A 12,088-nucleotide genomic window follows, 5' to 3' on the forward strand; every position below is an offset into this window, starting at 1 on the left:
AGGACAGGCCTCTGCTGCAACAGCTTCCTGTATGGCGGAAAACGAAGGTGGGTTTCCACCAGGAGTCTTCGCAGATCTGCATACCATGGTCTGCTGGGCCACTGTGGCCTTCAATTCTTTGAACCATTCCTCCCAATAGGGACCACAGGGGAAAGGCATTCAGCACTTGCCTTCCGGCCAGGCCTGCACGAAAGCATCGATCTCTAAGGACTTTGGATCTCTCCTGCGACTGAAGAATCGAGGAACCTTCGCTTTACAAGAAGTCACCAGCAGGTCTATAAATGGAAGACCCCAGCGATCCACTATCAGTTGGAACACCTCATCCGAAAATACTCATTCTCCTGGGTTCAGACTCTCCCTGCTGAGAAACTCTGCTCTTACATTGTCTTTTCCTGCAATGTGTGAGGCTGAGATCTCCTGAAGATGCACTTCTGCCCATTCCATAAATTGGTCTATCTCTTGCGATAATTATTGGCTCTTGGTTCCTCCATGCCAATTGATGTAAGCCACTGTTGTTGTGTTCTCCAACATTATTCAGATTGCTCGACCCTGCAGCTGAACTGTAAGCATGTCAACCGGACTGCCTGGGCTTCCAGCCAATTGATGTTCCAGAGAGACTCCTCTGTATTCCTGCGCCCTTGCACCATTAGTTCCTGAAAGTGAATTCCAGGGCAGTTAAACTGCCCTGGAATTGTAAAAACTTTGATGCCTAAATTTAAGCATTTGTAACCTTACCCTCCCCTATTCCCCCCTTTCCGAGTTCCACCCCTCGCCCCCTCCCTCCTTCCCTCCCTCTCTATACCTCATCAGTTCTCTGTAAAGCATGTTGCTACCTATTGTTTCCTGTTAACCGAGGAGATGCTCCGAACGTTCCACGGTATATAAAAACTGTTAAATAAATAAATACAGTTATGGAACCTGCCACCCCTTTTTAGCAGATGTGGACTCTGATTTGGTCCGCACCTCAGCCAGAGGAGTGGCTTCAGCAATAGCGGCCAGGCATCAGTTATGGCTGAGAAATTGGGCGGCTGATGTGACCTCCAAAGCTAATCTTACGAAATTGCCTTTTAAATGCCATCATCCGGCTGGGAAGACCCAGGCTTAGTAAAATTAGAGGAAGATAATTCTCTCTGAGCCTCTAAGCAGCGCTGGCATAAGAGATCGGGCCCTTCAGGCTGAGATGCCCTGTGACAAGCAGCACAGAGAGAAAGGTACTTAGGTTTCTTAGCCACTGGCGCCATTAATCTGTCAGTATGCTTAACAGGCAACTAAAGATGTGCATCCAGCCAAAGCCCAACTGAAACAAAATGTATGCGCACAAAATTTAAGTGTCCCAATTTTGTGTGCCAAAAAGCTAAGTGCACTGTTACCGCTCCAAACCTTGGCACACAACCCATATGCAAGACAGTGCATGCAGAGGCCTCGCACACCAATCGACCGCACAGGACGCACTTGGGCGCACAGACAATCCTGTAGAGGGCAGCCAACCATGCACAAAAAAAGCGCATGAAAATGCCGCCGCAACCTACCACACGGTGCACAAAAAAAAGCCTAATGGCAGGGCCTAGCCCAATGGGACTGCTTTACCTGCCAGGCTACTCAGTTCCCCTAACCCTTATGGGAGTGGGAACGGATGTCGGGACGGCGCGTCGAGCATGGAGACCAAGAGGAAGTCATAAACTAACCCCTTCATTCTGTCTATGACTGTTTCTTCTTTTTTTTTTTTAAACACATGAGCTCAGCCCTTCCCAGCTGAGTACAGAGACAGTCTCCGGCTTCAGAGGGAGAGGGCATATGCCATCACCGCCACACTCAGCCTCTTGCACCCGCTGCTTTTAAGCAATATAATCAGTTAAGCAATATAATCAGTTAAGTCCACTCCGGCTAAAAAAACAGCTACCAGACCAAGACATACATCTGAGGGACCTCGGAAATCACCTCAGGAATTCTCAACTGGGGGAGGGACCATTTGGTATCACAGCAGGAGAGCAGGGCAATTAATTTCCCTTTACAAATTCTCCTTCTAAAAGCTGAAGCAATCCCCAGTAGGGAGATGCACATCCACCATCTGCTGGATGATGTAATTGCAGGAGTATAGATTCTGTGGTGTCAGTTTCCTCCATTTCCATCTGCTGGTAGAGGTGCATAACCCTCTGGTTCTGGATTCATCTGTCTGGATGCTAAGAAAATACCATGTTGATGAGGCTATTCCCCCTTATGTAAAAAGTAAATATGCACCCTACGTGCACATTTTTACTCTCAAAAATTAACACCAGCCCCAAAGCTGGTGTTAAGTCTTGAGGAGCTCCAACCGTTTACCGAAAAGCAGAAAATACTGCTTTTCTGTGGTTCCTCTGACTTAATATCGTGGCAATATTAAGTCGGAGGAACTGAAAAAAGGAGCACCAAAAAAAAATCTTGCCAGCAGTCAGTGTTAGCACCGCCGGCCGCAGCAAACCGGGACTGGGTGTCATGGCCACCGGCCGCGGTGGACCGCAATCAGGGCCGGGCCAGCGGTCGCAAAGAAAATAGTTATCCGAGGCTTCAGGCGTTGTCGAGGGCTCCTGCGGTGGCAGGCAGCCCCTTCCGCTTTCTCCTGCGGCCGCTGCCGCGTCCAGGCTCGGCAGCATGGCTCCTCAAGGGTTCGGATCCTCCCCCGCTGATTTCCCTAGGGCCGCGCGCGCAGTTGAAGATTGTTCTTAAAGGAGCCATGACAGGAAATAGTCATGGCTCTTCCTTAGACTCTCCCCCGACATCCTGTACTTAAGGCAAGGTCTGGTCCTCAGACCTTGCCTTGGTATTAAGGTTCCTGCCCAAGTTTGGCTCAGAGCTTCTTGTTCCTGGTTCTTCGTCCCGCTCCATGGATTAACTCTTGGCTTCTGACTTCTGGACTGGCATTCATATTTCTCTGGCTTGATCCTGGTACGGCTTCGGACCCTTCTCCTGAATTCTCCTGGACTGGCTTCGGACCCTTCTCCTGTTTTGATCCTGGCCTGGACTTCGACCCTTCTTGTGTACCGAACCTTTGGACCGGCTTTGGACTATTCTGTGACTCCGTCCTCAAGACTTCTACGACCTACTGGAGGCGCCAGCCGTCTGAAACCCATGACCCACAGGAGGCACCTGCATCCAGACCTTTCTTCAGTCTTCAAGGGAGTCTCCTAAGTCCCAGCGGCCGGGTCCCTACGGGCTTCTCCTGGGGGGATCTCGAGCTTCCAGGGCGAAGTCTTCATTCTTCAACTACAGCATTTCGGCCTTGCCCTTCGACAGTAGAGACCTAAGGGGATCATTTCCTTTTAGGTAACGCTGACTCTACCTCGAAACAGGGGTCCACCTTCGGGTTCATAACAGTCAGGTTAGGAAAATGGACACTCAATTAACAAGTGTCCATTTTGCTAACTCTTGGCTGTGCACAGGCTAGGAAAATGGACGCTTGTAAAATTGAGCATCCATTTTCCTAACCCGCGCACAGTCACTTCTCCTGTTAGCCCGAAGCCAAGGAGGCGCTAGGAACACACAATTTCCCCTAGTGTCTCCTTTTTAATGCAGAAGCTCATTTGCCTAGTGCATTGTGCACCCAGGAAAGAAGGATGGGAACGTGTTAGAAAAGTAGGTGCTCAATTATGAGTGCCCGTTTTTCATGCGCCGATATTGCATCGGTCTGTATGAGAGTACTTTTCAGACTGCCCGCATTGATGCAAAGTCTATGGGTACTTTTTATCTTTGGTCCCTGCACCAGTTTGCACATTGAAACTATGCACATACTTTCGCTTTGAAAACTGTCCCCATTTGCACCTCCTTTTTCTGCAGATCTTATCTCAGGAAAGATAATGCACTGCAGATTCTTTTCCCAGGAAAAAGAATGCACAGGGACAATAACTTTTAAACAGATGTACGGGCATTCATGTACCTGCGTATACCGGCTCATGCGAATGGACGCAGCCATTTTACCGGAAATGTCTTTCTCCCCCTGAAAGCCATTTTATAACATACACGCGTATGGGTGCGCATGGTATAAAATTGGCTGTACTTGCATGCATACATGGCACACAATTTTATGTGGACACGCGCATATGCACACAAATTTCAGCTCTACCACAGAAAAACAACCTACAGAAGTAGCAGGTGCAAATATAGGCGAGTACTTATACCCTTACAATGTTAGATTACCTGGTAATTTATGTCTAAAATTCCACCTAAAGTTAATCAGAGTAAAAGTACTCACATATTTCAAACACTGGGTGGATTTTGAAAAATGGTGCCTTTAGACACATACATAACAAGCAGCAGCAACTTTTAGATATAATGAGGCCACCATCCACAAATCCACAATGGGAGACGGGTAGTGGGACACCCATGCATCAGATCATATAATCTATGGCAGAGTGAGCTGCTAGGTGAGAGAGGAGCAAACCGTGGTCAGAGTTTAATGGTTGGCTTCACACACACAACAAAGGAAGGAGCCTAAGCTGGTAGTGCCAGCATTGATCCCCCTCCCCACTGACTCTCAACCCTTGGCTGAGTGACGCACTCAAGCTGGAACCAGGCAGCCAAGGTTGATACCTCTGCAAACTGGCTCAAACAGCCACAGCTACATCTGAACAAAGACAGTTAGGAGTACCAGCCAGTTCTTCCTCAGCCCAAACAATGGCAGTACCAAGTCAAACACAAGAGTCTAGGTTGAGCAAGAAGAGCTCCTGACACCACCAGAAACACATGACCCAACAATCCACTGACACTGAATCACAGAGAAGATTGAGATATTAAAAACATGCATGGCTGTGGCTTTAACAAATGACAATAAGGCACACAAAGGACAGCCAAGTTGGTATTTTTTTGTTTGTTTGTTTAGAGCCAACATATCTATGGTTCAGGCTGCCAACACACAGGAAGTTTGCTGGTAGTAAAACAAGGCTACTTGCTCCTTTCTGGACTGCTACTAAAGACATGCTTGTGCCCTGTATACCACAGTCCTTCCAGTTGCAAGATGCCCTAAAAAATAGCTGACAGGCCCCTCTCCCCAACCAACAGGCCGATACAGAACAGTGCGCTCGGAGCTGTCGGGCCGAAAACTGGACGCTCAATTTTGCCGGCGTCCGGTTTCCGAGCCCGTGGCTGTCAGCGGGCTCGAGAACCGACGCCGGCAAAATTGAGCGTCGGCTGTCAAACCCGCTGACAGCCGCCGCTCCTGTCAAAAAGGAGGAGCTAGGGACGCGCTAGTGTCCCTAGCGCCTCCTTTTGCCCGGATCTACCGCCGGACCTAATTTAAATACTGCATCGCGTGCACTGGCGAGTGGCCGGTGCGCACGCCGGGAGAGTGGGCGAACGCCTGCTCTCCCGCGGACTTTACTGTATCGGCCTGCAAATGGCCTCAGGTATTCATAATCCCCTTTCTATTGACCATCAGAAGAATGGAACCATGGTTTCAGCACTATTCCAACAGCTATGTTGCAGGATCACATTTTAACAGTTTCAAAATTCTGTACATGGGGATGGTGCAAAGTACAGACGGATCTCGGAGGAAAACATGGCATGACATGGATCCATCTTTCAACAGGACAATGATCCTGAGCACAAAGCAAAAGCAACAAAGGAGTGGCTCTGCAAGAAGTGAATGCCTTTGAGTTGTCCAGTCAAAGTCCAGACCTGAATCTAATAGAAGATCTGTGGCAAGACTTGAAAACTGTAGTCCACAGATGATACTCAGTTAACTTGAATGATCCTGAGCTCTTCTGCCAAGAAGAATAGACAAAAACTGTATCAACCCATTGAGCAAAGCTGGTAGACACTTTTCCTGAATGGCTATTACTGCTGCAAAAGGGGTTTCCACGAAGTATTGAGTCAAGGGGATGTGAAGACCCATGCAATCAAGTCTCTTTGAATTTTTATTCTTAAATTACTTTGGGAATATTTCTATAATTGTTCTTTAACAATGAAAGCGTGGAGCATGTCATGTAGATCAATAAAACAAATGCCTACTTAAAACAATAACAAAAAAAAAACATGCATGGCAGGAAGATTTCACCAAATAAATCAAGCATGGCAGAATTTCATCACCTCTGGTCCAGGTTATTCTAGTTTCATCTGAGGCTCTGACAAATCCTCAGATGAAACTAGAATAAGTTCCGGCGTCCAGGGAAGCTCAGTAAGATATACCATTGCCACAGACATTGAGGACATTAAAAAAGACTGAACCACTCTAAAAAAAATGATTTTCATCAAATTAGCAATTAGCTAACTGAAAATGAAAAATATCTTTCCATGTTAGAGGGCACCAGCTTAGTACAATATAAAAAAAATGATAAAATGGTCATAAGGAGAAAATAAGAGACCTGGAGCTTAGGGCCAGGAGAAACATAACTATCAGAATTCAGAAGGTACCAAAAAACTTCAAAAGTTTCCATGCACAGGAGATGGGTCTCTTTCAAAGGAAAGGAGGCTCTAGAACGAGGGATCATGAGATGAGGGTGAAAGGGGGCACATTCAAGAATAAACTAAGAAAATATTTCTTTACAGAGAAGGTAGTGAATGCATGGAACAGCTTCCCTGTGTAGGTGGTGGCGACAAGACAGTATTTGAATTTAAGAAGGCATGGCATAAACACAGAGGATCTCTGAGGGAGTGGTAGGGATCGTAAAGCTGAGTAGCTGGTGTAGATAGGCAGACTGGATAGGCTGTAATGTTCTTTTTTCTGCCATCATGTTTCTATGTTTTTGGTTAAAGAAGTCTTCACCAATGTCCTAAAAAAAGGGGAGTGTAAATTTACACAGAAATATAATGGCAGAAAAACACCATATGGCCTATCTAGTGTTTCCTAACCTTTTGAAGTCCAAGGCATACCTACATTAACAAAAATGTTCTGTGTCACACCAGCCTCCATGGGGATGGTAATGCAAACAGAGAGAGTATTCATGTTGTCAAAAGAAGAGCTGGGTGGGGGTGGCACTCATGAGCTGCTGTACAAGATGGCTTCCTAAATCGCCTGATCGCTTAGACTGAATTTTTTGTCACATTCAAACTTCGGATTTTGGATTTAACTGCTGGAAAGAGTGTATATTCTGGCCTTAGATGTCGACTACCAAAAGTGACAAAATTGAAACAGCTTTTGCCATCACTTTAGGCACAAAACACGATCCTCCATCATCAGTCAAGGCCCCACCATCCAAATCAGATGCGTCACAGCCTGCGGATTCTGTTCTGACCAAAATTCTCCAATTAAAGGAACTCCTTAAACTGAATATCTCTACTACCAATGATATCAAACTGGAGGTTGCAGAGCTTTCCACCAAACTTACAACTTATCCTCAGCTCATACGTGCAGGTCCTGTATGAAGGATAATGCTACTCTGTCACACATGCTTTATGAATGTTCCTATGTCAAACAATTTTGTCAAGAATTCTTGGATCAAATTTCAGATATTTTAGACCTCATTATTCCTATTTTCTACCACATAGTAGTACTTAAGTCACTGGGGGAAGATCTTGGTCTCTCTCCTCCTTGGAGGAAACTTAGATTTTTCGCTTATTACTGCAGTACAGCAAATATTAGCTAATTGGAAGAATAGTACACTTTTAAATATACATTTTTGGTGGAATTCCATTTGTCTTTATTATAAATATGAAAGGATTGCTACTGTAAAGTATAACAGGATTATTTCTTGATTACTTGGCAATGCTGAAGCAAGCCAGGCATTAGTGCTGAGTGTGAAAGGCTATACCTTGACAGTGGGTGTAATGGGAAGAAATTTCCAACTGACTTCCTCCTTCTCTATCTAATTTGCCTCCCCTTTGCGCTCTTAAATACTTCTGTGCAGCAACAATGCAACTGGTAAACTGTAGATCAGAAACAAGAGTACACTACAGCAAAGGCTGACTGCTGCTTGCCCTACAATTAGTAAGAAATCTACCTTGGGAGTCTGATTTCCAGCAGGTGATCCAGGTAACTGCCGTCTTTCCTAACATGGTCACTGCTGAGAGAAAAACACATAATGGCATTCAGACTTTACAGAACTGATTGTAAACCCTACAGCACTATCACCAGAATTACTCATTTCCATCCTACTCATTATCTGTGTATCAGCAAAAGAATAATTGATTTATTCCTTTCCAAACTTATTCTAATATGAATCAAATGCAAAACATAAAAGAACAATTGGAGATTCTCAAAGTGGAAGGTTATTAGCTTACAAATATGAAATTTCAGATGTATTCACACGTGCCCCCCCATCTTGGTCAGGACTATGAATTACCCCTATGCTTCGGGTGGGGGTGGGGGGTACTACATGAGAAATTATATTTGCTAATATAGCCTGAGTGGGGGATGAGACAGGACCCCAGTCATCCTGATACTACAATTCTGTGTCATTCCCACACAACCTCTCACTTGTGCCACCACAGACCAGATAAAATTACCACACCAGAATAAAACAGTAATGTACTAGTATTGTGTAAGTAGACAGTAAATCCAACCGGAACATTAAATGGGAAAAGTATAGTTGTGAAGTATAATATAAACTTGCAGTTTTCTTATTTTAAATCAAGCAATGCAAAAATAACACTGGGTAAGGCCTGTTAGCTAGGGCAACCAACATGCTCATATGGATAGTAAAAAAATATATATATAAGGAACACTATTAGAGAAAGGTTGGGGGAAAGCAGTGAAGTACACAGCTTTCAAAATGTGTCTTTATCTCTGAGTACTCAAAAAAGAGGAGGGGACAGATTCACCCCAATGACACCAGTTTGTAAAGGGTGCACCCTATCCCAAACACAAAATTGTGTAGAAAAAAAAAAAAGAAGACAATGAAGAAGTCCCTCTTGATGTTGAAGCTGATTAGATGACAAACCAAATAGATGAGCACTGCAGTGTGTGAAAGGTCTCTCTCTCTCTCTCCTGGGGAGCATTCCCAACTGGCTTACATGGTACTAAACAGAAAGTGAGCCTGGTTTCATTTTGTTACAGAAAGACCATAGTCCATCACCTTCTCTTTCCCTGCCCTATCTCATGTGGCTGTAGCAAGGGGTTGTGCTCGACTTCGGCTGAAGCAGTTAAGATGAGATACTGCTGATATGCACGGAGCAGGAGAGAGACCTTGGGGTGATGGTGTCTAATGATCTGAAGTCGGCAAAACAATGTGACAAGGCGATAGCTAAAGCCAGAAGAATGCTGGGCTGCATAGAGAGAGGAATATCGAGTAAGAAAAGGGAAGTGATTATCCCCTTGTACAGGTCCTTGGTGAGACCTCACCTGGAGTATTGTGTTCAGTTCTGGAGACCGTATCTCCGAAGAGACAGAGACAAGATGGAGGTAGTCCAGAGAAGGGCGACCAAAAAGGTGGAAGATCTTCATCAAATGACTTATGAGGAGAGATTGAAGAATCTAAATATGTACACCCTGGAGGAAAGGAGGAGCAGAGGTGATATGATACAGACTTTCAGATACTTGAAAGGTTTTAATGATCCAAAGACAACGACAAACCTTTTCCGTAGGAAAAAAATCAGCAGAACCAGGGGTCACGATTTGAAGCTCCAGGGAGGAAGATTCAGAACCAATGTCAGGAAGTATTTCTTCACGGAGAGGATGGTAGATGCCTAGAATGCCCTTCCGGAGGAAGTGGTGAAGACCAGAACTGTGAGGGACTTCAAAGGGGCGTGGGATAAACACTGTGGATCCATAAAGTCAAGAGGCCATCTATGAAGAGTGGGTGGCTCGCCAGAATGACGGCTACTGCCTGGAGATAATACCCTTATTCAATAAACTTACACATGGTTACTGTGACTCCAACATCGCTCTAAGCTTCGACAGCAAGAGGAAATGTGGAAAAAAGGATTTGCACTCACAAAGCGGGGAGTAGCTGGCTTGTTACGGCGGTTACTACCCCAAACCAAATAAGCCTGATACTTCACTTTCAATGCATATCCAGCATAGCTCTCTGCTTCAACGGCAGGGGAGAAGAAAAACTAATACTTCACACATATCCAGCATAGCTCTCTGCTTCAATGGCAGGGGAGAAGAAAAACTGGTACTTCACGCATATCCAGCATAGCTCTCTGCTTCAACGGCAGGAGAGAAGAAAAACTGATACTTCATGCATATCCAGCATAGCTCTCTGCTTCAACGGCAGGAGAGAAGAAAAACTGATACTTCACGCATATCCAGCATAGCTCTCTGCTTCAACTGCAGGGGAGAAGAAAAACAACCAATAAGGGCTGAATAACATAGTCTGGGTAAAACAAATAAGCATGGGTGTAGCTTGCTTATTGCAGCGGTTACTACCCCTACTACCCCTAACTAATCAAGCTTGATATTTCACTTGGATGCAGCTCCATCACTGCTCTCTACATTAATGGTGGGGGTGGGAGGGAAATAGAACCAAAGAGCTAAGAGAAACAGATAAGTATGAGAAAAAAAAAGTGTGAAGCTTGCTGGGCAGACTGGATGGGTCGTTTGGTCTTCTTCTGCCGTCATTTATATGTTTCTATGTTTCTAATGAAACAAGTATGGGTCCCAACGAACCGAAACACATTTTTTTCTTCTGCACATCCCTAATGGGTGCTGCCACTTTTGAGAGCTGAGTGTGCTCCATGCTAATTGTGCTTGCATGAGTTGCAGTTGCATGTTCAAGTTGTTTAAATTCTTATAGAAGAGTTGTATGCTTTAATTTGTATATGTGTTTTGTTTCAGTAAATATGTTTTGATCCCTGACGAAGACAGCTGGGATGCTATCGAAACACTGGCCATGTTGCGTGAAACAAATATTTATTTATTTATTTTTAGATTTTTATATACCGGTGTTCCTGTATTAAAATAAGTGCATAAGTGTTGATCTTCATGTTTTGGGCACCAGTTCTAAGATAAGTACCATTTTTTGAAAATGTATTCATTTTTCAGTTACATGTTTAGGGGTATTAAAATAATTTTTAAAAATTGAATTAAGGGGCATGGTAAATGAGGTAATATCTCAGTGCTGGTATCTGACTACTGCTTGAGGCCCATTGCGAGTGAGAGTCAGTAGATTACATCAATTCAGCACATTTTTTCAGATACTATTCCTCTATAATATCCAACATTAGATTTTTGCTTTGCACCTCTTTGTTTTTTTTGTGTTTAGTGAGGTGTTTGCTCTTTGTTAGATATCACATTTGCTTTTGAATATTGACATCAGTATTACTGCTTTTGTTACTGGTACAATATTTAAGAAGATAGCAAAAGCATTTCAGGATCTATGATGCTTCTTGATAGAAACAAAACAGGAAAAACAGAAAATTTACAGGAGAGATTGCTTCTGTTCATCATGAAAAGTGAATTATTGAGGCATGTCCAATGGCCCAGTGGCTGCATAATGACTGTTATGTAGGAGACTTGAGATGAACCCTTGACTTGTTTCTGCTCATTGGGCTAGCAGAGGCTATGCTCAGAGACCACTGGGGGGGGGGAGTTGGGGGGAGTTCCCAGATGTTAATCAACCACCAAAACGTGAGATTCAGGGTACCTGAAGTCATGATCTGTGAGCCCCTACCAAGGACTATTGCTACAATGATTAGACGATGAGAGAGGAAGATGAGGTTTAATCAGGCAAACTCCTGGAACTCAAGGAGTCTTAACTTCAAACCCCCCCTACAGCATAAATGACTGTGACTGGGCTGAAACATATTCCAACTTGATGTGGAGGAAGGTGAGCCAGATTTAAAAACTCAAAAAAAAAGTTTTTATTTAATTAATTTTAAATTTCACACCACATAACTATTCACCAAGAAAGTTTAGAAAGATTGCTAGTCATACTTACAAGTTCAGGCTGCAGTAAAATGAAAGGGATGGAATCCACATTCTACCACTGTAAGTGTGCCTAGAACAAATGGAAATATGAATCATTTTACCTCTGATATCTGTCTCTATTTACTTCTCTCTCCTCCCTACTCCCCACCCCCCACTCCATTTATTTCGCTTCCCCCTTCTTTTGACCATCCCATAAGGTATATCAGGTCCTTCTGACATCTTATACGGTTTATGCATATGAGACATTTATTTCAAAATAAGAGAACCTGATGAGTGAGGGGATACAGAAACCTCCAAAAAGCCTACTAGTTA

General features: G+C 44.2%; 1 protein-coding gene across 3 annotated transcripts in view; it reads right to left on the reverse strand.

The window, feature by feature from the left end:
* The window catches only part of LOC115098082 (histo-blood group ABO system transferase-like), a 128,355-nt gene that overhangs the window by 59,669 nt on the left and 56,598 nt on the right, over nt 1-12,088 (reverse strand). For 2 of the 3 annotated variants that reach the window (XM_029614391.1, XM_029614393.1), the window contains exons 3-4: nt 11,787-11,846; nt 7,908-7,970 (exon numbers count right to left, since the gene is read on the reverse strand). In XM_029614391.1, the coding sequence (XP_029470251.1) occupies nt 7,908-7,970; nt 11,787-11,846 (123 nt within the window). The remainder of the gene's footprint in view (nt 1-7,907; nt 7,971-11,786; nt 11,847-12,088) is intronic. The other variant, XM_029614392.1, reaches the window with a different exon arrangement.

The sequence above is a fragment of the Rhinatrema bivittatum genome, chromosome 8 (genome assembly GCF_901001135.1).
Source record: "Rhinatrema bivittatum chromosome 8, aRhiBiv1.1, whole genome shotgun sequence".
In the NCBI taxonomy this organism is placed as follows: domain Eukaryota; kingdom Metazoa; phylum Chordata; class Amphibia; order Gymnophiona; family Rhinatrematidae; genus Rhinatrema; species Rhinatrema bivittatum.